The following is a 27,530-nucleotide window of genomic DNA, read 5'->3' as shown; positions in this document are numbered from 1 at the left end:
TTGACTTAGGAGAATTGCGACCAAAAATACGTGAAAACAGTTTGACGGTAGTCGGCGCAGTGTCTGCGCAAAATGATTCGAGCAGGAATCAATTGGTTTGTGCAAAGAATGCAAAGAAGGTGGAGGTAGATTGAAAGCACGCGTGGAGAAGCTGGGAAGGCGGACAACATAACGCTAAGCCTGATTGAGCGACCCGAATTAATTTGTGATGAGCATTTCACCGCAGAGCTTCACAAACCTCCTCCGCATTTTGTCATCATCAGTCGAAGTTTGCTTAGAACTTCGTCTTCTCGTTTTTTCATTTTCTTAAAGCCTCTAGGTTATTTCCTTGAGGGCTGTTTACCGTCAAGATGGCGATGCGTGAGTTCTCTCTTTTTGTCTTGTCCCTCCGGGATGCCCCTCACTATTTGTGCTGGTTACTGACTTGGACTTTTTACTCCCACAGAGCTTGATCTTTCTCAAGGTGATTACTTTTCGATTGATTCTCATGCCAACACGGAATCCCTGGGTACTAATACTTGACGGTAGCTTCGGTGTTGAAGGATGAGCAGGGTCGTCCGTTTATCGTCGTTCGCGAGTACGTTTCCGATATACCCCCTATACGCCTGGATGTTTGAATCGTTCGAACTGTGGAATAAAGAAGATGGAAACTGACGATTGGACTTTGTCTTATTCAGCCAAGGAAAGAGGAAGAGACAACATGGCACTGAGGCTGTGAAGGCGCACATTGTGGCCGCTAAGACTGTTGCCAACATTGTCAAGACTTCTCTGGTATGGGCATCGCAAATCGACAACCAGATCCCGTACTAATGATTTTCTAGGGTCCCCGTGGCTTGGACAAGATTCTCATCTCCCCCGACGGCGATATCACAGTCACCAACGATGGCGCAACCATTCTCGGCCAGGTCCGCTTCCCCGACCCCTATTATACGAATCGACCAATGGGCACTAATGCGGCGAGATATACAGATGGATATTACAAACAACGTGGCCAAGCTGCTTGTTGAACTGTCAAAGTCACAGGATGAGGAAATTGGTGATGGCACAACTGGCGTTGTGGTGTTAGCTGCGGCCATGCTGGAGCAGGCTTCGGATTTGATTGATAAGGGAATCCACCCCATTCGGATAGCCGACGGTTATGACCAAGCCTGCGAGATTGCCCTTGCCGAACTCGAGAAAATCAGTGACTACATTACCTTCTCCAAGGATGATACCACCAACCTGCTCAAGGTTGCCAAGACCAGCTTGGGCAGCAAGATGTGTGTTTCAACCACCTCCAGCTTTTATTGCGCCTCAACTAACACCCCTGCAGTGTCTCCAAGTTTCATGACCAGTTCGCCCAGATTGCTGTGGACGCTGTCCTCTCCGTTGCTGACTTCGAGCACAAGGACGTTGACTTCGAGTTGATTAAGGTGGATGGCAAGGTCGGTGGATCCCTTGAGGACTCTCTCCTTGTCAAGGGTGTGATCGTCGACAAGGACTTCTCTCACCCCCAGATGCCCGATGAGGTCCGTGACGCCAAGCTGGCTATCCTGACCTGCCCGTTCGAGCCCCCGAAGCCCAAGACCAAGCACAAGCTTGACATTACCTCGGTCGAGGAGTTCAAGAAGCTCCAGGATTATGAGCACGAGAAATTCACGGAGATGATTCAGCAGCTCAAGGACTCAGGCGCCAACCTGGTCATCTGTCAGTGGGGTTTCGATGATGAGGCCAACCACTTGCTCCTCCAGAACAAGCTCCCCGCCGTCCGATGGGTTGGTGGTCCCGAGATTGAGCTGATTGCTATCGCCACAAATGGTCGTATTGTGCCCCGTTTCGAGGATCTGACCGCCGACAAGCTGGGTACCGCCGGTGTTGTTCGTGAGATGACTTTCGGCACCACAAGAGAGAAGATGCTGGTTATTGAAGAGTGCGCCAACACCCGGGCGGTTACTGTCTTTATCCGTGGTAGCAACAAGATGGTAAGTCACTCTCCTCATTGATGCAGGTGCTGTTACTAACCAAGCTTGCAGATCATCGATGAGGCCAAGCGGTCACTACACGATGCCCTCTGTGTGGTGCGCAACTTGGTTCGTGATAACCGTGTTGTTTACGGTGGTGGTGCTGCCGAGATTGCTTGCTCGATCGCCGTTGAGGATGCGGCTGCTAAGGTTCGTTGCTTTCATCTACTATAATATGGACCGAACTAATCATGGATCTACAGAGTCCCGGCATTGAGCAGTACGCTATGCGTGCCTTTGCTGATGCACTTGACGCTGTGCCCTTGGCGCTGTCTGCGAACTCTGGTCTGAGCCCTATTGAGACCCTTGCCTCTGTCAAGTCTCGTCAGATCAAGGAGAAGAACTCCCGCCTTGGTGTGGACTGCATGCAAACCGGTAGCAACGGTAAGCCAAATTCATCGTCCATGACGTGTTTAGCAGCTAATTTAATTCTCGCAGACATGAGAGAGCACTTCGCCATTGATCCCCTGATTGGTAAGCGCCAGCAGCTTATGCTCGCTACTCAGCTTTGCCGCATGGTTCTCAAGGTATTTCTATCGTCTCATCTCTCACCCAAATACTGCTAATATATCTCTAGATCAACAACGTTATCATCTCTGGCGATGATGAATCTGAATTTTAGATTACCCGCACATAATCCCCGATAGCACTGAGGTCTTTGTGGTCTGTCGGAAAACAAAAAAAAAATTAAGAAACCGCTTGGACTCCACTGTAAAACATAGTCCCTTAGAACATTCTGAGTCGCAATGAGAAAAAGACTTATGATACATTCCATGGTAGCCCTGGCTCTCACACATCAGCTTCCATCGAACTGTTTTTAGTATCAACTAGATCGTAGACTCGATGGATTTTTTACAAGGTACAAAACGCGTGTCTCCCGCCAAAGCCTCGGAACAAAACGGACAATCTGATGCATGTTCCCTTGAATTTTCCATATTTAGCGACCAAAAGTTTGAAAGTGCACAGGACCTCTTGTGACTTCATAGAAGGCAGCAATTGCTAGTTTGTACCCCTCCAAAATCCATCTCCACAGGATATACACATCAGATCCCATTACACAAGGACAGAACGTGGGGGTCCGTGTTCCTCGGTATTCGCATGTATAAACCCAGCGTTCACGAGGATATAAGAAATGCCGAGGGACCACGGCAAATACGAAAAGCACACGATCCATTTACCCACGAGGTGATCTTAATAGATGACTTTATTTATGACGCGTCTCTGACCTGGAAGAAGTATGGCTTAGTCTCGTGAGGAGTTGGGCACCTCTTGTGTTACTCTGTAACTTATAGTGTAAAAAGGCTCAGTAATTTTCGTTGTCTCTTTATTCGCTAGATCGGGATCTGAGGATAGTTCATTCACATGTTGAGACCTTTTCTCCTTGTCCGGACCCCGTGGGATTTAATTTTGGGAAATATTGCTTGAACAGGGTACCTGCTTTTTGTTTAGATGTTGTCTGAGGAACTTATATGAGGTAAAGGGGTGTCACAAGCCTGGAGCTTGCATGTGGCAGGTAATTTTATAGGCAGAAAAGGAATTCTAGGTCAACGATGACTGTGTTGCAGAGATTTATGTAAATGGGGTCTGACAATGAGTAGCTGTTTAAGAAGCTCCACCGTGTAATGCGTGTGTTTGGAGCCATCTAATATGGTATTCGATGCCGGGCCTATGGGAGTGAGTGGAGTAGTCTACTGAGTGGTATAACCATACATTGTCGGTTGACCAGGACGTCCGAATTACAATATCACGGTGGTTTGATCACCAGAAGAAGGATAGCATGTGTTTCCCACCTCCTTTGAGAAGGATAGACCGATTTTTGACTGCTTCGGAATCTTCCAATAGAAAGTATGAGCAAAATCTAATACAGACTTTTCCCCATGCCATAATAGATTCAGGGTTTAATCTCGCCTGGAATGGGTGACACAGCGCGTGGGAGTATGACCCCAGTTCCCCGCGACTCGTGGTTCACAGAGTTTGAAAACCCGCCATCACTGCATCCCGCTCATTCTTTGATTTTCTCCAAAATGTGGCATTGTGAAACCGGTCTGTAGTTCTAGATCAGGCGTTCCTATTATCCATTCTCATGTCAATCAATATCTGTAAAGAATTCGATGTAGATTGATTTGGAGCGATCGAGTTATGCGCAAAGATGCACATTCAGTGTAAACAATTTAATTTTATAGTATGTCTGGAGCGAAGCGTCTCCCGGATCTTAAGACATCAGATGAATCTGATCTGAATCATGTCATCTCACGTGGAAATGACCTTATCATAATCTCGATTCTCCATATCCCGCGCCAAAAACATCTCGGCAATGGCGGATCAAATAAAAGTAGACCAGGACATGTGGTAGGTTGGGCTGAAAGGGCTGCAGACGATGGGCGCCACGAATAATTTCAGTCGATGTATGCATTAATGCATTAATAGATTGGAGTTGAAGCTCCATCGGACCAGATGTAAAACTCCTCCTCCGGTATGACCGCACTGACAGGTACGGGCAAATCTGATCTGGTGAGCCAGTTTCTCTTTTTTTATCTCTTCCTCTCTTTTAGTCGGGGTGAGATTGGAATCCGTGAGACCTGCTTCTCCGATTATTGGAGATACGTGGCTGTTGCAGTCTAGATGCTGGGGAAGTTTATGAGAGGAGCCGGTGAGCAAGTTGCCAAATTTCGAATGCAACTACTCTTGGTTGGACTCATCCCTTTTCTTTCGTTTCTCTTCGTTCTTTTCCTTTCCCTTCCTCTATGGTGGTCGACATAGCCGCGCTGGATTCATTTGGTACACAAACCGCGGGTTCAGATGACCTGATAGATGTCGTGTAAACCCAGTCCTGGGTGAGACAGAGAGACAAATATGGCCAGAATCGTTATGCCTGAGAAGCTCATCAGTTTTCCGCTACCCTCACATGGACGACCCGATTGACGTGGCATCGATCTGTTCGCGGCAATCAAATCGTTAGGTCTTAAGGTCTTCCTTGTCTCTCGTGACGTTTTACTTTGGGCGGAAATAGACCATCAAGTTGTCCTCTTAGTCAACTGGTCCTCGTTCTATACCGCTTCTTCGGGAGTTGTGCTCGTCACACGACGAACCAACCATTAACACATCAGAACCCGAGTCATTGATCTCTATCATAATTGTTGCCTCATTGTCACATCGCTTTGGCCGGTCGCCTTTGCTAAAATAGATCATTTCCGACTTGAGAGCAAAAACGACGTATGTAATTGTATTCTGACAATACCCTATCCAAGTACATAATCTTTCCAAGTTTGAACATTTAAAAAGTCGATTCGACTCTATTCCAAATATATCATTATCTTGCTCTTTGTGTGCATGTAGATGTAAAATTTCATATTGGGCTAGAATTCTGTGTTCCATCGGGCGCCAGGCGCGGCTTATATATAAATTTCTTAATGCCAGAAGTCCTACGTTCAAATCTATTTTTGATGATCACTTTAGAAATCTTTGGATTACATCGCATGGATTAACCACGGTATTTAGGAGATATTTGTCTCTAGGACTTGAAGTCAGCAATATCCAAGCTCATCCATGTGGGGTTATTTCTAGATAGCAAAGTTGCGATCACTGTCAAGGTGCATGCGGATATAAGGTTGAGGTCCACGATCCAAGTGGCATCCATGGATATTCAAATATTGTAATCTATCATCACACGGCGGACCTACATAGTCCAGGTTTGACATTCCCAACTGCAAAACCAAACAACAAAGGTATAACCACGATCCCAAAGGTCGCTATAATTCGAAGGTGGTTGGTGGAAATATAGCTATGTCCACATTTGACAAACACGGTTACCAGCCTGTCAAAGGAATCAAGCATAAACTTTTACCCTCTACCCAGAACCTGAATGGCCGACTCCCAATATGAACCAGCGCCTAGAAGCCAAAAGACGGGCCAATTAGCAGACAGCCCCCCCCATCAAAGCAAAAGAAACTGGGCACAGACACCTCCGGGCGGCATTGACGCCTTGATCAGGACTGGAACCGCCCTAAATCATTCGACCAGGGGAAATGGGGTCTAGATTGTTAGTCCCGCCCTCATGACCATGAAGAGTCTTTCAGCGATCAGCAAACAAAGCGCCATGAGCGGCATGCCGTAAGCCAGATCAGCCACGATCACACCAAGAACCCCCAGATCGTGCGGGATTTGGGGGGTGAGCCGCCGCAGGCTGTCCAATGCGAGGGATGGAAAATTAAAACATCAAACAATGCGACCTGTCAGAAGATAACATAACCGCCCCACGGCTTAGGTGGTGATGCACATGGCCTAGCTGGACCCCATGTACGTTTTCTGGGAGTGTTATTGGTGCTTACTGGGCTGATGTGCAGGGCGATCTACTATATTTGTGCTTATACTTGAAGCTAGGAAGGGGGAGTTGATTACTGGGGTTCGTTCCCCTTGAGGTCAAATGGAACCCTTAGGCTAAGTATGTCATCTTAATAATTTTGTTTCTTTTGATGTCACTTAGGGGCGACAAATCAAGGGGGGGAAGATGTTTGTTTCAAATTTTGGGGCAGTTTGGTTCCCCGTTGAGTTCCATGTTGAGTCAGTGGAAGGGGCCAGTTTAGAATGGGAGATTCCATGTGTAGCTTACCAAGTTTCTATTGAAATCAGTAGAACCTGTAATTGAAATTTACCTGTAACGCATCAATATTGAGACTTTTTCCTCGCGATTGCATGGTCGATAATGATGAGGTGGCTGCATATGCATGAACATACAGAAAGAATTCTTTGAACAGAGACTTTGCTGTAGTCTATCCTTGATTGTGGGTACATAGAGAATGGTCGAGGCATGCGAGGGTTTTCAAATACCCGGCTACCGATCTACAAAGAAGGGGAGAACAGATTAGCTCACATATCCGAAGTGCACACATGCATCCAAGGGGAGACTCACCTGGTCTTTTCCCGGTATTCTGTGGCCAGCTTCAATCAATAGTTCGGTTCTTGGTTATGTGAACGTTCAATTCGATTATTGAGTTTAGATAGAGCTCCCTTTATCTGGGTATACATCCAAAGATCAGTAGTTTATCCATGACAATCGAATCCAGGGCTTATCATATACTTCCAAGGCTCATATGGGTATTTTACAGTGTGACGTGTGATCTATCACCAGCGAAAGGGGGTCAATTTTACCTAGACAATCTACAAAGTCAAACCCGGTAACCAGTCTTCCCAATTCCAATCCAAAGATTTACAGACTCCTGGCGAAAGTGAGATGTTACATTGACCGCGGATATGCAGGTCCGACATCCGGCTGGACTATACAGGAGTCCCATGGGAATCAGTCATCATTCAAGCTTGAACATTACTGTTTGAATAGATTCCACCGTTCTAGACTTCCATTCCCTTGGAAAGAAAGTCACACGCATATATGATCCTTGAGTCGATCATTACAGGAAAATGAGCCTAAAGCAGTAGAGTCGACAGCCAGTACCATTTTTGACCAACAGCCTCAAAATATTTGAATGTCTCGATCCGAAGCTCATGACGAAACAGATCTTCAGATCGCTTTAGGATGTTTTCATTATTGGGAATGAAAATCATCCAGATTGACTTTGTTCCCGATCAGAAACCTCTCACCTGACCCCGTTCAGAAAATACTGGGTTCCACTCCCGCGTTCCCCGCCACCAACATCCCTTGCTTGAACGAATCAACGACTCGGACATTTCTATAACATTTTAAAGTATTCAGAAGCTACAGAAAATACATACCACTGTTGGACCTGTGTTATCCCTATACCATCCTCCCTTTTCTGTCTTTCGACAATTCGGTGGATCACAGCATAGGGCGGGGGAGGCGGACCGGTGATAGAGCGGTTATGAGTTGGATTGTGATTCGTCGCCTTTGCGTGATACAAAGAGATAGCTTCGGGACCCGTCGTTCCTTTCTGTGTACAGTAAGTACATCACGGCTTGGTTTTCGGTTCATAGGTCGATCCCCCAAATAGGAACGACCAGTAGTTAGTGGTTATCGTAACACGACGATCTTCGCTTTTTCCTTTCTTTTCTTTTTCCTTTCCCGTTTTTCGGTCTGTACTGACATTGTCGATCAAGTTGTTTAGTTGCAGATGTCAATGACAGACGTATGCTGGTGAAGCCAAGGCATGAAACAAATATTCTTTGCTTTTCTTTGCCCTTTCCAGCCATATTACCCAAAAATGAAACCCGATAATCGACGTAGAACATGAGAAAGTGAAAGAAATTCCATGCATGACTTGCATGAGGTTAGTCATGCTATTAAAAATGCCCAGGCTAACAGCCCTTGTAAAAGATAGTTCTTCGGTATGTAATGATCTAGGCATATCTCCCGGACGCCAAAATCCCTCCAGGGCTGCACCTGACATGGAAACCCCTGATCCACATTGGGTCCGACCGACATCTGTCATCACAGCCGCCCTGCCTCACACAAGCCCCAGAAACGAACTAGCGACGCCGAATGAAACCCCTGTTTAAAGCCGAGATTAAGCTCCGGTATGAATGTACGTCACCATCACAAGCCCCCTGCCGAGGGCGTTCCTGAACATCATGTGATGTGATGCTCTCGTGACCTTTGCCACTAGTGATTAGTGACTTGCCTATTCCGCGCTTTACTGCAAGTATTGTCAGTACCGCATACTCCGTACTTTATGGGCAGTACGGCGATTCCCGACCAAGCTTCCCGAACTTGGCCCGGTCAGCTGTTCTGTTAAGCGGCACATCTGATCCACGCCTCGGCTGCCATGCATCGCTGGCAAAACACCGGGAATTTGTGGCGGCTCTTCCCCAGATTAACTTAGTACGTACGGAATAAATTTTGTACGTATGACCTGTGGAAAAAAGAAAATGAAGATAGAACACGTCGCCTCGGCATTTTGAGCCTCGGTTAAATTAATGTTCCCTAACGGGAAAACAGGAGTCTTTATTTGCCATGACTATGGGGTATACGAAGTAATGCACATAGATTTTGATGTAATATCTAGGCGTGCCATCTCATCTTTACTGAGATATTTAGATCATTGGTGGATCCCGTCGGGCCATCTCGATGTGTCTCGAGTAATTCCATTTTTCAGATTGCCACCCTTGGTACGACCCGACAGAAAGAAAATGAAGGGTGGTGAAACTGAGACCGAATACTGAAGCGAACATATTCTGAGGTCATCAATGGCTATAAGGAAATCCTTCAAGATGACCTCGAAAGGTGATATGAGTGTAGTCAAGAGCGGGTCAGCAGCGAGCCAAACCCAAAAGTTTAGGCTGCACAAGCGGGCCTGGGAAGAATGATTTGCAGGCTGTAGGTGATATTGGCGTGGTCGTACACCTGCAGGGAATAGTCCTGTTACGAGTGAACTGTTTCGGTGAATCAGATGAACTTTGAAATGTTGAATACCTAGATAATTTCATTAATATCGTTGCTTTTGTTTTGTTTTCTTGTATATCAAGTCACCAAAAACAAAAGAACAAGGGTGACTGCCGATATCAACCGACTGAGAGAGTGTTCCGGGGTCAAGTGGATCGCTTTTTACTTTGCCTCCTAAGCTGACCGACTGTTTGATGCATCCCCGCAATTTCATTGACTTTACTCCACCCTGGTCCACCCCAGATCGAATCCATGGAAAGAAAATACTACGGAACAGAAACAAAGAAGATGGGAAAAATACACGAGGCTCGCAGATGATGCTGCACATTTCCAACAAGGCAACGATTCCGCTGCTTCTCGTATGAATGGAATATCACATGATGGATGAAACGTGCATCTTGTGCAACTGAGCCCGGACGTGTCCTAAGTCGATCGGTCTGCATGTCTGCATTTCCCAATCTGCCGGGTTGAATGGGATTTTCTATCAGTGGGGACAGAGGGATGTTCGAATATCCGCCAGTCCGGACCACTGGACCACTGAAGGCAATGGCGCTAGATGATTATCTGGACCCCGTGGACAGTCGGCTTGCCCAAAGATGAAGGTGCTTCCTCTCTCTATGCAGGTCCGCCTCCGTAGCCTGATCTTGACCGTATGCCGATCCCTTCCCCCCTCGACTACTTCGCCTTCGATGCCAGCTGGCAGACTCGTGACTCTGGACTGTGACACTAGGACTGCCGTGTTCTGTTGGGGGTTCATCGACCAAGGATGTGGCATCTCGGAAGATAAGAACTCAAAGGGGCGGTAAACTAAACCTCCCCTCTCTCTTCTTTTCCCCTTTGGCGCTGACAAAGTCTATCCCACCTGATCTCCGTTCGCAAAAAAAGAAATAACGTAAATGTAAACGTAAATGGAAACGGAAGTGTAAACGCTAATACCGAACCCGCGTGGAAGCCAAGAGATTTAATGATAGATCCCTGGCGTAGACCATCAAATTGAATAGGATAGGCGCTTGTTGATGTTTTTGTTTCGATATGAAACCCAAGGGCAAAATGGAAATGTGATCTACGGAAAAATCGCACTGGTTCCCCGGTATGTAGCCTCCAGGGCCTGGGAATCAGTCTACCCCATCCCTTTCTACCGGATACTTACTGCGGGTAAGGTGTAGATGGTATTTTGGCCCGGTATGCTTCTCCGGAAATTCATGCAACCCCAAAGTCCCAATAGAACTATAAAGAAAAAATACTTAAGAAATCTAAAACGAGACCATATAATCTGGGGCTGAAGATTTCATCCCCCAAATGCTGCAAAGTCAGACCCCAGCATTTTGGTCGGTTGACCATCAACGTGGCTGGAGAACTGTAGGGAACATCCAAGACCGAAACCAAACAGAAGATCTGGGCTCGCTGGCGCCCCGGTATGCGGTGCACCCAGCGAAGGGGAGCGTCCGTGACGAGAATAGCTTAACCGCGACACCTATCAGTTGGCGAGTCAGCCGGACCTTGATGCCCTTAGGCGACCAATGGTTGGTGGTGCGACAATTCATCAGTCAGTAGGTCATGTATATCAGTAAATTGCCAGTGGCGAAGGGCTTGTTCAAACGACCAGTGGCGTAAAAGGTGGCCCAGACCAGTAGTACTCAAGTACCATGTATCTTATGTATCTTCCTTTGACCTGTGGTTTATGACAAAAATCAGCATCATCCTGGGATTCTACTGCCCAACAGGTCACAGGCTCTGACAGAGTTTTATTTTTAATCTTGTTTTCTTCTTTCATAGTCAAGCTGACCATATACTGATTTCTCTACTTCTGTAGAATTCGCATTACTTGGGTTTCCATCAATGTAGAGTGGAGAGGAAAGGTCCGGAAACAGACCGGTATTGTATTTGTTGTACTCCGTATGGTGTCAGTTACCCGGGACAGGAAATTGGGAATATTTGGGTTTGTTGAGAGTACGGAAGAAGTACCGGGGTTCAACCGACAACGCCGCGCGCAGTTCAAGTACCAGGGCAGTACCGGTATTTCGGGGGCCCCGTGATGCAACTGAATTTTTCTTCACCTTCACCGACTCCGGGTCAAGGGTTTAGATTTCCCCCCGTGGTATTAATGGTAATATTACCAAATGAAATATTTGTCCCTATCCATTTATTTCCGTAAAAAAAAATCCATTTTATTAATTATTTTTTAATTATTTTATTTTTCGATTTTAAACAATTTTCGTTTTCTTTTTTTGAATTTTTGAATTTTTTACCATAATTAATTCCCCCTCTTCCACTCCACTCCACTGCCGCCCCCCGTCATTCTTATTATCGTTCCGACAGCCCTTTTCTCCTCCCTTCCTCTCTTCACCCAATATCTCAATCCTCCAACTTCTCCTCCCAACCGCGTCAATCTCTCTTTTAACGCGTCCAACGCCAACTTCCTTACCCGCCCAGGATTCTCCGCATCCGAACGTCGGTGGCGCACTGACCGGAATTTGACGACCACTCGGCCACCCAACCCGAGCTTTAAAATCACATCCTCTCCGCCTGTCTCGCAACCAGCTTGATTCTCTTCTGAAGTATTCGATTACACCTGCGGTGCCGATTTTTCGATTCATTGACTGCCTGCAACGCTTTGCTGGGCCCAGACTCGAATTTCAAGGCCGATTCCCTTACCCGCACAACACTCGAGAACCCTCACCACCAGTTTCCAACCGCCGTACGACCACTCTCGGGGAAGACGGCAACCCCGGAACACCAATTTCTATCACAAATTCCAGTAACATCGCTCCCATCGTATCTTGGGTGCCGTTACAATGCCTCTCACCACCCCCGTCTTGACGGTGGACGCGGATAATATTCACAAGGTGGACACTGCAAACGCTCAGAGCCTTCATGGCATGTGGATGGGTGAGTCTTGGGATTGGTTCTCGTGTTCAATGGGGGTTTTGTCTTTTGTTTGGCTAACAGGTACCTTCTAGTATTTTCGAAATGTGCCGACTACATGGACCAGGGCCGTCGGCTCGAGAACTTAAGTTGGCGCCTGTGGACCCGTGAGACCTTTTGCGTTGAGGCCGAAAACTCGAAGCGTACATCCGCCCTGTCCAGATTCCGTTCCGAGGCCGGTGATCTCCCGGAGCTCTCTGCTAGTGTTGAGTCGGCTGCGTCTGACCAGGCCGAACGTATCGAGGCTCACATCAAACGCCCCAAGTTCTCCGACTACCGCCCGGCCGTAGTCCGTGAAGACTCGCTCGCCAGCTTAGGTCGAGGCAAGGAAAAGCACATCACCTCACTGGATCTGGAGCGCATGGTTCTCAACATCAAGGAGAAGAAGAACCTCGAACCTATCACCACTGTCGAGCCCGCTGCCCCTGTTGTCGATATCACCCCTCGCCCGTCGACTCCTACTCCTACTCCTCCTTCCGTCTCTACTGTCTCTACTGCTAGACAGGTCCCCGTGTTCACCCATCCGTTTCCCCAAGCTCATGAGTCTACCGAGTCTTGTTCGACTACTGCACCCGAAGGCAATGAAAGCGATGGGGCTCAAAATACAGCTTCCGATACTAGCGTCTCATCTTCGGGCGTCCTTCCGAGCCACCCAGAATTGATCAAGTCATCCAGCATTATTCGGGGCTTCTCGCCGTCAATTGTCTCTTCTTCCTATCGGTCGCAAGCTAAGCTAGCCGCCGACCCCAGTCCATCCCGTGCTACCACTCAGCTTAAACCATCAGCACTCAAGAAGAAGGGAGGCATGTTTACATTGGGGGGATCGTCCGGTGACGATGATGAGAGCTCCTTTGAGGAACGAATGGTGGCGAAGCCAACCCAGGAGAACGCGACCGGTGGATTACTACGACCTGCGACCAGCAACCCTAGTCCTTCGAAGAAGGTTGCATCATTTAGCGATGAAGTCGCTTTCCGACCGAAGAGCCCGATCCAACTCGACGAGGATGCCATCGAGACTGACGACGAAATTTCAGAAAGCGCAATCGAGGACGATGAAGATTCGGATTGGGAGGACTCGGTCACAGAGAGCGGCAGATCTAGCGTGGACGAGCGACCGGAACTTTTCCAACGAGTGGATTCTCGACCTAACCTGGTCTCTCGGCGATCGCTTCTTACCATGATGATGCACCAGCCGACTAACATGAGGCAAACGAATGCATTCCGATCCAGTCCTGCCCTGCAACGGTCTCGCTTGACATCACCCAATGGCCCGTCTATCCCCGCTTCGCCCCCCGCAAAGGATGACGAAAGCTTGACCATGCGTGGTCCCGACGTTCCCCGATCGAAGCCCATCATTATGAAGCCCCCGCACCCGCAATCGGTCGCCCATTCGCCTCGCACTACTCGTCGAAATATGCTTGCGACCGAGTTGACTGAGTCCCTTCGCAAACATCTCTTGTGGGAGCGCCAGCAGAAGTGTGCAACTGCCAATGCCTTCCTTAAGCGACGACACACCTCCCATGATGTCAAAAACCTTCAAGAGTACCCCGGGCCTAAGGGACCTCACCGGACCCCAGGCGCAGGTCCATCCGCTCCGGGCGACGCTAGCCAGACTCGGGATAAGGAGTTCTCGAAGAACGGCTCATGGACCAACTATGCCACTGACTACGGTCCATGGGAATACCATGTCAAAGGCTGGTAAAAGATACTTTCTGTGAATTCTCGCTCCCACCGACACGCCACCGATTCTTGATACCTCTCGATACCCGTCTCGTTCGCGAGCCACTCTTACTATTTTTCTCCTCACCGACACGTACAATCATGATCATGCATTGCATATAGGCGCATCTATGGATTTGTTTTACCCGATCTGGGTCTCATCGCTTCCGGGGTTGTGGTGTGTTTTACAATACAAGCATTCACTGGACGCGCCCTGTCTGGATCTTTCTGGATCACCTCCTAGGAACGATTACCCATCACGACTTTAATATTCATGTACAGCTCAATCTCTCGTCCTTACTCACGGGCCTTCGGGTGGTTAATGAATACTGTCTTATCCTTCATCTACCAAGAGATTCCCCCATCGTTTCCTCATGTCCAAGTTTGAAAACAAAAAAAATCGGGTTTATTCTTAGCGTTATCTCTCACTGCATTTCTTTCTTATTTTCTTATGGCTGCGGCAAACATGCTAGCTTTCTTCACCTGGAGAACGGTTCTCTTTTTTACTCGATACCAGATACCATGCTTCTGTTCACTGGGTCCAGTGCTGCACGCCTGGACCACTTCTCTGTACGCTACTCATGAACTGAGCAAACTAAAAACCTGGAATGAACGAAACCAGTGAAATTATCTAATAAACTTCCACATGCATCTCGTATCTATAAAAATAAAAGTAATTACTAGTAGGCTGTAAAGACCAGGGAAAAAACAACTCAAATCTTGGAACAGGGCTGGCGCCATGCATCGCATCAACCACAATTGAATTGGCGGTCTGGACGAGGTCCATGTCCATGTCCTAGCAAACATCTATTGCTCGAACACAAGGCTTGCAGCTCTGCAGAAATATGATAATAGAAAGTTCCCCGAAGGCATAATCCTTGCGATATCGACGCCAGATAACAATCATGCGGGGGTCCGGGCATTTCGAGGCTTGGTGGCGTTGACACGTCAAAGACAGTAAAGGAGGGTGGGAACTGATTACCACCCTAGTTATTATGAATTCACGGTTACACGCGATGAAGGATCAACTCATCATAGGGCTCCTTTTGCTACATAGCTTGGAAGGATTCGGAACTAAATTTGTAAAAGGAGTTGAATGGCTTCATATTCCATATGACATCAATGGATATTATAAGTAAGGAGTACCTGGATAGTATATGCTATAGTATCCAAAATCTAGTGTTGCTTAACCAGACAAGACTATGTATTAATAGGACGCTCTCTACTCTGTGCGGAGGATGGCTTCAATTTGGATAACTTAAGAATGAAAGATCGCTCAACTGTTTAAATTTCGCCATAATTTATTACCTATATCGAGCGAGATCGGGGAGACCCGACATAAAGGACAGAAATCGAAGATCTTCAAGCCGCGTAAAGTTAGAAAAAGCAAAGAAAAGGGGGGTGTCAGGTGGACGGAAAAAAGGATTCACAGCGCCGAATTGAATGACTTGCAAAAGTACGAAGTTTCGGGGAACTTGGGAATAAGCCAGGAAAAAAGTCAACTAGTAGTCTATTCGATAGATCTAGCCCGGAGTCTTTTCTTAATTGTCAGAGAATTGTCACCGCACTGATCGCTTCACATGCTGGTCCATGAAATGGCCAGAGCTCTCAGGGAAGGAAGGCAGTGAGGAGATCGTTGGTAAATGACTTGTGATAAGCACTCAGTCCTTGGAATTTCTTGATAAGCCTGGACAATTTGAGTCTTGGATTCTGAGATGTTCGGAGATGCCGTGATGAGGAGTAAAGGTCTAGACTCGGCGAATGTAAAACATGAAATACTTTTGCGCAAAGAGGTCCCGGTGTAGCCTCATCATGACACTGCATGTTTTCATTATGATGCGGGGAGCTGGTCAGGTTCATCGGATACTCATAGATTTGCGCAAGGCAACCCCTAATTCAGAAGCGCTAGCGAGCTCAAAAAGGCAGGAATAGCGGACACTATAGTTTTCGATACATGTACAGTACTCTGTACTGCGTTTCCCGCATGAACGGAGTTGATGTCATATTTTTTCCCTCAGTCATGTGGCCTCAAGTGGATATCACGGGCATCCTCGTGACTCTGGGGGAGTTTTCACTTTTCACTTTTCTTTTCTTAGACACATATCTTCTGTTGACTTCATTTGATCCGCGGTTGAACGTCCGGAAATCTATAGTGCTACGAAACTATACTTTATTGCGTCCTCCCCGGTGCCAAACTACTTAATGACGTAGCCATACGGTGCTTACCTCTTCGAGCATACCGTGTCGCATCGAGCTCCCAAGTGGAACCATCCAAACTCCCCACACTTTTATCTCCTAAATCGCCCGACTCGATTCTTGCGGGATCCTCTTTCCCCGGACCGCGCGAGCTGTGACTGGACACATCTCCGGCCATGCCCGACATTCGTGGGTCTTGATGAAAATTTTATCTTCAAATGCTTAGATTCGGAATTTGGATCCAGGGCACAACTGACAGGAAACATGGTCTCCTCCCTGAACGAGACCGAAAAAAATAGAAATGCGAAACATCATATAATAAAATTCTGAAGAGCTTGAGTGTTATGTCTTCTTGTTTGACTTCTGCATCAGCTTGCGCAATCTGATCAACACGGCTGCGGTATTCCCGCAGCTACCGGTCACTTCTAACCCTCTAGGTAATGGCGCGGGAAGATTCCAGCCACCTTGAGGCCTTGATACACGTCTTAACCTATTCAAGCTGCAAATTTCCCCAATACCCCCACACAATGCATAGTGAACGGTTTTGTGCCTCAATCTCAGCTCGCCCAGCCAAGAAGTGGATTCATAGTGGGTCATCCCAAACCTTGGTACCAGGCGTGATTCGCACAATGTCCGCATTTTTTTATTTCTGGGACGTCCCACTTGTATTATTATGTTTGGAGGCTATATGTATTGTCTAGCATCTGTTACATCTGCACGGCATTGCTCCTTTGGGAATTGGTGTTTGTTCAGCCAAATGAGTATAACGATGAGGCTCAGGCTAACCCACAGGCATCATAGAAAAGTGGGCTCTACTTTCAGAATTGCATTCAATGCTCGTGTCTCTTGTTGGCTAGTTTAAATTGATGCGCGTCATACATAGGATTCGGCATGCCGATGATGCACATATGATTTTTATGGTATCCAGTCCGATATCAAATCAAGGCTACCGAGGTATTCAAATTTTTATGCATGGCATATTCGCGCTAATCGCTATATCGGGTGAAACATACAAGTCCATATCGATGGTATGCAAATTTTCAAATTCTTGTAATCAATATGATTTACGTGTATAGTTGTTGTTCATCGTGTTCAACAAAATCAATCACCACCTCGAACAAAGGGGCGTTTTAATGTGGGGACTGCATTCTGAGTAGACCAGATGAAGAAAATTCCCCAGAGTAAACCGGTTTATACAACTCTCGGTGAGACGCCTTCAACTACGCGAGTCTATGCGTGTCATTCTCATCCCCAATTTCGCCGGTGACATCCCTTATTTCCTCCTGGGTTTCTCCGAGCCCCATGAATAACAAAGCAAGCGGCCAGGACGTCAAAAAGGAAGGCGACTAACTTTAGTTGAAACCCTATCCCCGTCGCTACCTTGATTTCGGGATGCCGATAGGTTGGGCGCCGGGATCTGCGGCCCAAGCCCGAAGCCCCTGTATCAATTAGCATGGCAAAGATCATGGAAATAAACAGGTCGAACAAGGTGTCCGGAGCACCTCCACCCAGAGGAAAAAACGACAATTATGTGCGGCATGATTGGTGCTCATCCGCGTGGGTCGAGCCTCACGTGAACCGGATAATGGAGCTCTGTCCTCCGACAAATCATCCTTTACGCGGAATCATGCAAGCCACACTCATGCACAGGAAACTCCATATTGTAGAAAGAAACGTCTTGATCCTACAGTTGATTTGCAATTACCGGTTTCGATTGCCGGGTCCGAATCCGGATGTCCTTGTGAGCGTTGTATGAACAATCCCATGGTTTTTCAGAGTTGCACCGAGGGCTCGTTCTGGAAAGGTTCTGGAAGGATGTTCCGGTTGGTGCGTTTCATTGCCCAGATGGCGCTAGGCTGCTTTTGTAAGGGACGTCTTCTTTAGGAAATTTACAATACTGTATTGAATTACCATGGATTAGCGGATTCTTGGTATTACACTGTGGGGCTGTATGTAAACCTGTACTGCTTGCATTCAGGCCCTGTAGATTGTGCACCCTGGGGTACATGATAATGAAGCCTCTATCATCTAAGAATATGCAATGTTAGCCTTGATGGAAACTTGAAGCTATTCCTATGTCTCCTGTTCATTTGGGCTACCAATACGACGGTAATATTCTTTCCGACCGTTAGAATGTCCCGAGCCTACCTCAACTACGGGGAACTCCAATGCAGCTAGCGGAGTCTATCAAAGCCACCAGACAGGGATCAACCGGGGGCAGAGGGGGTGTGACCATTTCAATTTTTCTCTTGGGTTGAAGTGCCGCAAAAAGACTTTACCTGCAAGCAGTTCAGAGAACACCCCCTGGTCGCCGGCTTCGTTCAGAACCCTAAGCGCGGCAATGCAGCCCAAACTTTGTATCTGGAAATTGATCTGCGGGAAAACCAGATCGCATTCCGATTCACTACTGATAGTGAGATCCATTTATTTTAATTAACTCATCTGTCATCTGATATTTTGTGGCAAATTATCCCCTGGAGTCCGGGGATTTTCTAACCGACTCGAAATTGCTTCAAATTTATAATTTCATTTCATCTGACACATGAATTTGCCTTGGCAACGTTGTCCCTGCATGAGCTGAATACTTGGTTCTTTTGGCATTCAAGAAAAATCTTCACCTCATCTGATCCCCGTTAGCCCCTTGCTTTTACCGACGGGGGACCAGCCTGTCGGTGTCTAGGTACTTTGGTGTAAGGCGGGGCTAAACACATAACCCTTTGGCGTTTGCCACTAAGCAGTGCCGCGGAGTTCTGGAAGCCGAACCCCTCATATTTCTCCGCGTATCGCGCGACCTGACCGCCAGAGCGGGGATTTGAGATGCAAGTAATTTTTCTGGATCAGGTAATCCGAGCAGAATGTGAATGGAAACCGAAGTAGCTAGAACTATGGAGAGCATTGGAAAGCGAAAAAAGTTGTTTGTGTACATAATTTGCTGCCTCAGGCTGTGATTTCCTGATTTCAAGGTTTATGCAGACTTACAACTTGATTAATTGAGTAATTGATAAGGTTGACTTTCCATATTTAAGATTTGATAACTTGTATGTACCGAGCTTCGTTATAGGAGTTGTATGCATTTCATTTTATTTGAGTCATTCTAGTGTATTCATGAGTATTCCATTCTGAGTCAGATTGAATCATAGTGGATAAAATTGATTTTACCCCACGTTGAAAACAAACTCGACAAAAAGTCTTGGCAACAACAGCTTCAGTCAATACTATATCTTCACTCTATCAGCATCAATCCTAGCTTTTTTTAGAGCACGCCCCACAAATCCATCCGTAAGCTACAAATTCTATTGCGCCCTGGCATTTCTTGCTCGCACATCGCGGCTCACCTGTTGTGCACTGCAGATCTGGTCCTGTCGATCCCGAGCAAAGTCACCCGATCTCTGCGTTGGCATTTCAAACGTCACCTCGCCTCGAACTGTTTAGGACCTCCAGAGCTTCGCCACCATTATCTCCCGCACCTAGACCCAGCGGCATGGAGAACGGATCAACTGACAACACGGCGGGGCCGGAGCCCCAGGTCTATCGTAAGTTCCGTCCTATTTCTATTGGCCCCGATACACATGGTGTCGTTAGTGGCTTGTCTCCAACTACTTCCCCCCCCCCCCCCCCCCCCCAACCCATGCGAGAACTCCGCGGCCCCAACCTGCTTTCGTGTTGTTGTCTTTCTGCAAGCCCTTCCCCTGTGTGGCACAGCAGGTCCATGCAGACTCACCTCCACGTTGAGCCACCAAGACCGTCCATGCATGGCCCTGTTGCCTTCGCTTTCACGGGTGTTGCCTTAAGGCCGGCCCGCAACCTCTCTGATCACACGCTCATGCTACTTCTAAACAGGGACGGAACAGCCACCCTTGACAAGTGATGAGTTGTCAGTCCCAACTTCGTCGCATGGCGTTACATCCACGCGGGAGTCGAGGACTATTCGCCAATCATTGACGAAAAAGCGAGGCAAATGTCGTTATTTTGCGTCCAAGAAGGGTACGTACTCTCAACTGTTTTCTTCTTCTGCATATTGGGTCTGGTCATTTTGTTCCTTTACTATATTATGTAATATCGTGTTTTGGATACTGTTCCTCCAAACTGTATGCAATTATCGCCTTACATTTGGACTTTGGCCAACTGAGACATTCTGATAGCCCATGGCTCAATGTTTGAGTAACAGGGTTGTTGTTACTATTTGGGGTTCTTTTCATTTCCTTGTCTTCATTTTCGCGTGGCCGGGAATTTTGTCAAACGCATTTTGGTGGTTTGTCTCGATGCTGATCTCAATCTAGGCTGCCGGGCTGGGGCGGATTGCCCGTATATTCACGCTAGTCCTACCAACGACCAGAGTGTGACCTCGGCTGATCAGCAGTCAGAATCGCCTGCTCCTGTCAACAACAATCAAAATCTAGACCGCAATATCAGCACCGGGGCCAGTCAGACGGCTATCTCTAGTGGGCCGTCAAGACAAGTCACGACAATTTCACATGCCGCTCAGCCTCAAAGGCCAGTCTCGAAGGCAGAGCAAAAAGACCCGAGAGAGTTTCAGCTAAACCAATTGAGACGACGATTTCAGCCAAAGGAAACGACTGACAGCAATGGATCCATCTTGGAATTCGGATTGGCTCCCTCGGATCCTGATTTCCCCTTTGAGTTGGACAAACTGCAATGCGTTCTGCATGTCCCAAAGTCATATCCCGATAAAGGGCGACCTACACTCAAAGTAACTAATCCTGAAATGGAAGCCGCATACCAAGCGAACGTTGCGAGAGGCTTCAACGATATTGTTGACTTTACATTGCGCACAAATGGCCGAGGAGTGCTCCTTAATTGGCTTAATAGTCTTGATAAGCAACTGGAGAAGCTTCTTACTACTCTTGAAAGAGGTCCAAAGCTCACATTTGTGGCCAATCTTGGCGATGGTACAGCCAGCAAAGGGCCAGCCCAGACAAACCCTGGACCTCAACGTCAGGTGGAATTGCCTGTGTTGCCAAAGGCTGTGCCCGTGAATGCTGCCAAACCTGTAACCCCATTGAAGGCACCTGTTACAAGAATAACATACACGGCCGCGCAAAAATTCCAGGCCGAGAAACGAAGATCGACGGAAGCGAAACAGCTCGAAGCCCGGCTTGGGAGACTTCCGTTGTTCCAAAAACGATCGGATAATTCTTTCGTGATTCCAATTCAACCGAACAAGAAAGACCGCCTCCCTGGACAACTTCAAGCTTTGAAAACGGTAAAGCTTCTAGTTCCTCAACTCTATCCACTTGAGAACTCTACAATCGAGATTCAGGGTATTGACAAACCAGAAGCAAGGTCCGTAGAGAATGGATTTGCAGAATGGGTCTCAAAGAACTCCCAGTTGAATCTGGTCTCTCAGATCAACTACTTGGCGAGTAACATGCACAACTTTGCCAAGACACCTCTGCCTGAAGTTGCCGAGTACTCTCAACATGAGTATCCTCAACCAACCATTGATACTGTATCTGATGAACAAGATGTATCTCCTGAAAAGGAACCTTCGAACCCTGTTGAGGGGGGGGAAGACCCGGACCGACCACATCTGCACGTTATTCCACGTCCAATGGAGTGGTCTGTACCCGATCACAACAATGAAGGAGATGAAACCGATGACTCAAGCTTTGAAGAAGATTCTGAAGAGGACGAAGAGGATTCAAGTGATGGAGGCGCACCTGTTCCTGTGGCTATTGATACACCTGGGCGTGGTGTCGCTCTGTCATTCCCTTTTCTCGAACTTTACGGAATCGAGCTATTGGAACTTATGTATCTTGCTATCACAATCAAATGTGAGAGATGCAAGGAGTCAATGGATATAAAAAACGTCCCCAATCTTACCGACCCGAAGAATTCGCCGAAAGTTGAGTCATGCAGGAAGTGCGCCAATTCTATGAGTATCGGTGAGTTGAGATCAAGCATCGTCGCTGGATTCCTCAAGCTGATGTGTTTTGTTAGGTTTCCGCAAGCAGCTGATGCATTCTCATGCAAATCGCGCTGGGTATCTGGATTTGGATGGTTGCACCATCGTGGATCTTCTTCCCAGGTAAGTACTTGCCTTTGTAGGGTATATAATATACTCCTACTACGTTAAGCAGTATCTGACTTTAATGGTAGTAACTTCATCCCGACTTGCTCGGAATGCTCAACTCCATACCATGCACCTGGCGTATCTGCAGTTCGTGGAGAGAGCTCCATGGCTATGTGCCGTCATTGTCATAAAAAAATGGGTATGTTCTTATGTCTTGCTCAAAAAAGTCCTCTTCAAATCTGACAATCTACAGTCTTCAAGATGCCTGAAGTCAAATTCTTGATCGTGGGAACGGCTGCAGGTAGGTTTGCCTGATCTACATTTTATGTGATGAACTTACTCACCTTTCCTAGTGTCTTCTCGATCGGGTCTTTCTTTGAAGAGAAAGGTAAGAGTGCCCAATTATTGGTTCTGGGATTGAACTAAATGCTTCACAGCCGAAAGAGGTCCTCGGAATCGTTGCTGGCCAAGAACTTCCCCGTCGTGGCCGCTGCCAACATTACGCGAAGAGTTTCCGTTGGTTCCGGTAAGGTGCTAAAATTTCGGATTATAACCGTGGATTCTAACGTCGAGTAGATTCAGTTGTTGTGCGAAGGTGTTTCCATGCGATAAGTATGTCTGATGTTGTTATGTTAGCCTGATGAGATACTAATTGACCTAGATGCCATGATGCGGAGATGGATCATCCAAATGAACACGCAAATCGCATGATCTGGTATGCATGCTCCTAATTTCAATTTTACGTTTCAGGGCTAACACAAACCAGTGGATTTTGTTCTCGAGAGCAACACTTCAGGCCAGAGAACTGCGGGACATGTAAAGCGGTCCTTGTCGGTAAAGCTGGCAGCGGATTCTGGGAAGGGGGTAAGGGTACTAGAAATCGAGCTTTGATGAGCCGGAAAGGTATGTTTCTCACCTCTGGTATCGCTCTTATTCAGTGCTGATGAAGAAGTAGACCCCCGGAAATACAAACGTCAGGGAAGTACTGTTCCTGGTGGATCGAGCTCGAAGAAGAAGTAGAATTGTATCATATCATCGCATAGATATTGGATAATCCAAAATACTTCAACTGATCTTTCATGCTCGGTATTCTCTCCGAGCTGTGATAGCCGTCCCACCTTAGCAGAAACCCCACCATAACCGGAGCACCTCCGAGATTGAAGATCCTGGCTAGATTCACGCAGCCAAACATTTTCACAATCCTTCTGCGCGTTATCAAGCACATCAAGCATCCTAACACATCAACCCACCATGAGCTTTCAACATTTCCATCCTGCCTTCAAGGAGATCACAGGACAAAACCCAGAAATCAAACCCCACCTTGAAAACGAGTACCCTTTCGCCCACGAAGCTGGCGTGTATATCCCCTCCAAAGACCAACTCTTCATCACCAGCAACCTCATCACAAAAAACAACCACCAACGAATTCAAATCTCAAAAATCCAGTTAAATGACACCAAATGTACCCAAGAAGAGATTCACCCAGACATCCCCATGGGAAATGGCGGCGTTAACTATCAAGATGGCGTGCTATTCTGCAGCCAGGGAACACTCGACCGACCCTCTAGTCTAATATACATGGAAATCGAAGTCCCATACAAGTGCACAACCATTCTCGACAGTTTCTACGGTCGGCAGTTCAATTCAATCAACGACGTGGTTATCCATAGCGATGGGTCAATTTGGTTCACCGATCCTATTTATGGATTCAAGCAGGGGTTTCGTCCGAAACCCGAGTTGCCGGTGCAGGTTTATCGGTATGACCCAGTTACGAAGGCTGTGCGTGTTGTGGCGGACGGGTTTGGGAGACCGAATGGGATTTCCTTCTCGCCTGATGAGAAGGTTGTTTATGTAACCGATACGGATGCTGTTCAGGGAGATGGAAACATAGAATTGAGTCGCGCAGCTACTATGTGAGGATTTTTTTCTTTCCTTTCGTGCGATCTTGCGTTCTGGTTAAGCTAATACGTTGACAGTTATGCATTTGATGTTGTACACTATCATGGACAGCCATTTCTGACGAATCGCCGTGTCTTTGCCATGGCAGATAATGGTATTCCGGATGGCATCAAATGCGATCTTGAGGGCAATGTGTACAGTGGCTGTGGTGATGGGATTCATGTCTGGTCGCCGGGTGGTGTGCTTCTGGGCAAGATGCTTATTCCCGGTGGCGTTGCCAATTTCTGCTTCGAGAAACCCGGGAAGATTTTGGCTTTGAATGAGACGCGATTGTGGCGGATTTCTCTCGCTCCATCTCGTCGGGGAGCTCTGCTCGGAATTTGATATCCATGCCTTGACGCCTGCAGGTATCGGCAGATTAGGTCGTATTGGATCCGACGTCGTTTGGGCCAGTGATTATAGGATATGAAGCATCCGCAAGATTTCAAATGTTGGATTCGCTCGAGATGTAAGCCGTCGGTCAGCGTTAAAAAATATTGAGATCTATATACACCTTAGACCTTGGCCAATGGCGAAGTCAGCATTCTTTGCTATAAATAAGACCATTATATAACTGAGTCAACGTTGCTTAGGTACAACGGCTGCTGTAGTGGTCAATTATGGCCGTTTTTGATCACCTTGAACCTTTTGTCTAACGATCAAACAGGGCGACTAAATCCGGTATGAAAATCGCTGCCTATCTAGTCCACTAGTCTATGTTCAACTATGTCAGTGCATCACGATGAAGCTTCAATATAGCAACAACAATCTGAAGTGCTTTCTGAGCAAAAAATCATGAGTGGGGCGAGCCGGGATTGAACCGGCGACCTCACGATTGACTATTGTCAAGACTGCAGTGAACTTCAGTCGTGCGCTCTCCCAACTGAGCTATCACCCCTGGGTTGTATGAAATGGAAGTGATAGTGTCATCATATTATTGTCTTAATCTCCCAGCTAAGTGACCCTAACCTATGAAGTACAGCATACCGCTTGCCGCTACATAGCAGCAGATGTGGAACTCAATCCTGTTTTGCGCATATATCAATGAATAATGCAGGGTTCTCAGGCTAGTTTTCATAAGTAGCCACGGGGGCTATCGTACTTGTTTATATATTATATCAAAGCCAGCCAGGCCACGTTCAAACTGTTTTTGTTCGGTTCTTGTGTTCAAAAAAAAGAAGAATTCGGGACTAACGGCAAAAATCATGAATGGGGCGAGCCGGGATTGAACCGGCGACCTCACGATTGACTATTGTCAAGACTGCAGTGAACTTCAGTCGTGCGCTCTCCCAACTGAGCTATCACCCCGGTGCATAAAGTTATATCACTTAATTTGCCTTTATGAATAGTTGGTACAGAAATCCTGCATGCTGTTTTTCGCCGTAGCTATTCTTACCGCCTTCACTACCGCCCTGAATCAGCATGTTTTCCACAAACATTTGAAGCTTACTACTTTGATTGTGTCTTCGTTTTGCGATCTTCAACTAATATTTTCTGATTTGATTAATTGTTTCAAAACTTGTCAATGTTCCAAAACTTGTCGAAGAATAGTGGTTGTTGGGTCACAAAACGGAGGAACAGAAGGCCGAGCTTTCAGGTTGACATCAAGTTGTAAAGATAATGCTGAATTGTAACCGCGGTGGTAACTAGTACACACCCGTTATCAATGATGGACATCGCAAGTAGAATCTGACTATGTGTAATAAATAGTACTTTTTTCTTCTCGGTGTCTCAAGTGCTGCATATATCCAAGAATGCTTGTTGTATTCTTGGTGGATCACTGCTGAAAGTTCTCACCAAACTTAGTACAAGATGGAGTTTATGAGCATCTCATGGCTAGAGCTACTGGTTGGACCAAATTTTACTGCTATGTGGTTCTTATATACTCCAGCGAATATGAAGACAACACAGATTTTTGCCCAAATTATATCTATACATCAAAATAGCCACACAACCTTGATATAGGTATGGCCTATAATTGCTGCATCAATAGGATATTATAATCTACCGTGACTGGTGCCTCAGCCTTTTCCCCCTCTAAAGAAGTATTTTTTCAATACGTGAAATTCTGCGTATAGTCGCATTTGAAGCTTTCCCGTAGGTGCTGATAGTCTCGATTTCGAATCTTGACCCTGCTCGCGGAGTTCTCATAACTGAAAACCAGCCAATTCGATAATAACAGCCTTGATTTTCATAATCCAATTACCAGTCTGCATCTTCTAGTATAGGTATCCTGCGGGTATAAAAGTAATGAAGAAAGCTCTAACAATATCGGGTGAGTATTCGAGTTCGTAAAGGTGGTATCATACTATGCAATACAGCTGCAACATGGCATTCCACTCAAGGCTCCTTACATACTTTATAGATTCAACAAAGAGTGAACCGACGTCTTTCGACCAACCCCTTATTATACATAGTGGCTTGATAAACATGGATAAGTAAAGCAAGGGCGGGAACAACAGGATATCGACACTAAAAAAACACGAATGACTAAATAAGAATCGGGGAACATGGTTAATGCTCAAATTGGGTTGATGATTCAGGTTGGAGAAAAAATCATGAGTGGGGCGAGCCGGGATTGAACCGGCGACCTCACGATTGACTTATGTCAGACTGTAGTAAACTTCAGTCGTGCGCTCTCCCAACTGAGCTATCACCCCTGGAACATAAATTATCACCCAAGGCTTAGCTATATGAAGCCAAAATATGCTAATCCCAGGTTTCATCCCGGAAAGTTCTCATACATGTTCAAGCTGACCATAACCTTTTAAACTATCCTCAAGGTGAGTTAAATATGGTCTCCCAGTGAGCATCAGCCGAACTCGCTATCCCTCTCCGCCCTGTTCATCTGCCACGGCTGATTACCCTAACGAGCTTTCCCAAGATGCAGTCTTGAGAGGAGAAAGCGATAGGGTCCGAAGTACCGATTATAGAAGCGACGAGAGTGATTGACGCATATCGCACTGATATTCCAAAATGCAACTTCCATTCTCATTTTCATTATTTTATCAGGGTCTTTGACTTCAATGTCAATTCGAACTCTTTGCCCATTCACAATCTTTACGAAACGGAAGAAGTCGCCCGACTACCAATACAAATTGTATCATGGCTTGTCAACGGCATTAATTCTAGGTACAACTGCGCGAGAAATTTCTGGAGAAATTACATTGATGAGCTCAGAATGGTCAAGCTCGGAACAACAATGCTGTACTGGTATTTTCATTCACCGGGTGCAGCCAAAGTTCGCGAAACAAAGGAGCGCCGAATCAGAAGAAGATGTCTAGAGCAATATGTGCCTGGCGAGTGAAAGAGAATGGTGGATACAACACTCGACCATCAGCCTGATTTCGATATCAATTGAATGATC

At 46.7% G+C, this 27,530-nt stretch overlaps 5 protein-coding genes across 5 annotated transcripts; all 5 read left to right on the top strand.

Annotated features, from left to right (window-relative positions):
- Positions 1-350: 350 nt before the first annotated feature.
- Positions 351-2,622, top strand: N7520_006467 (chaperonin-containing T-complex subunit CCT5; the record flags this gene model as incomplete). Its single annotated transcript, XM_057140401.1, has 11 exons — positions 351-360; positions 446-463; positions 529-577; positions 678-771; positions 822-905; positions 970-1,259; positions 1,313-1,961; positions 2,013-2,150; positions 2,204-2,384; positions 2,439-2,527; positions 2,578-2,622. 11 exons carry the CDS (start codon positions 351-353, stop codon positions 2,620-2,622), a joined length of 1,647 nt encoding a protein of 548 aa, XP_056994407.1.
- Positions 2,623-10,650: 8,028 nt separating this feature from the next.
- Positions 10,651-10,905, top strand: N7520_006466 (uncharacterized protein; the record flags this gene model as incomplete). The annotated part of the gene is made up of 1 exon (XM_057140400.1): positions 10,651-10,905. One exon carries the CDS (start codon positions 10,651-10,653, stop codon positions 10,903-10,905), a length of 255 nt encoding a protein of 84 aa, XP_056994406.1.
- Positions 10,906-12,146: 1,241 nt separating this feature from the next.
- N7520_006465 (uncharacterized protein) lies at positions 12,147-13,978 on the top strand (the record flags this gene model as incomplete). The annotated part of the gene is made up of 2 exons (XM_057140399.1): positions 12,147-12,240; positions 12,312-13,978. 2 exons carry the CDS (start codon positions 12,147-12,149, stop codon positions 13,976-13,978), a joined length of 1,761 nt encoding a protein of 586 aa, XP_056994405.1.
- A 5,694-nt stretch (positions 13,979-19,672) lies between these two features.
- Positions 19,673-23,245, top strand: N7520_006464 (uncharacterized protein; the record flags this gene model as incomplete). Its single annotated transcript, XM_057140398.1, has 12 exons — positions 19,673-19,724; positions 20,032-20,175; positions 20,472-22,097; positions 22,153-22,240; positions 22,312-22,424; positions 22,479-22,526; positions 22,579-22,613; positions 22,663-22,751; positions 22,802-22,837; positions 22,887-22,940; positions 22,992-23,128; positions 23,181-23,245. The coding sequence occupies 12 exons, from the start codon at positions 19,673-19,675 to the stop codon at positions 23,243-23,245; spliced, it is 2,487 nt and encodes an 828-aa protein (XP_056994404.1).
- A 59-nt stretch (positions 23,246-23,304) lies between these two features.
- On the top strand, positions 23,305-24,508 carry N7520_006463 (SMP-30/gluconolactonase/LRE family protein; the record flags this gene model as incomplete). The annotated part of the gene is made up of 3 exons (XM_057140397.1): positions 23,305-23,327; positions 23,410-24,138; positions 24,202-24,508. 3 exons carry the CDS (start codon positions 23,305-23,307, stop codon positions 24,506-24,508), a joined length of 1,059 nt encoding a protein of 352 aa, XP_056994403.1.
- Between the last annotated feature and the right edge of the window lie 3,022 nt (positions 24,509-27,530).

The sequence above is a fragment of the Penicillium odoratum genome (assembly GCF_028828045.1).
Source record: "Penicillium odoratum strain IBT 22623 chromosome Unknown utg000005l_segment0_segment0, whole genome shotgun sequence".
NCBI classification, from domain to species: Eukaryota; Fungi; Ascomycota; class Eurotiomycetes; order Eurotiales; family Aspergillaceae; genus Penicillium; species Penicillium odoratum.
This window is presented reverse-complemented; position numbering and strand designations above follow the sequence as displayed.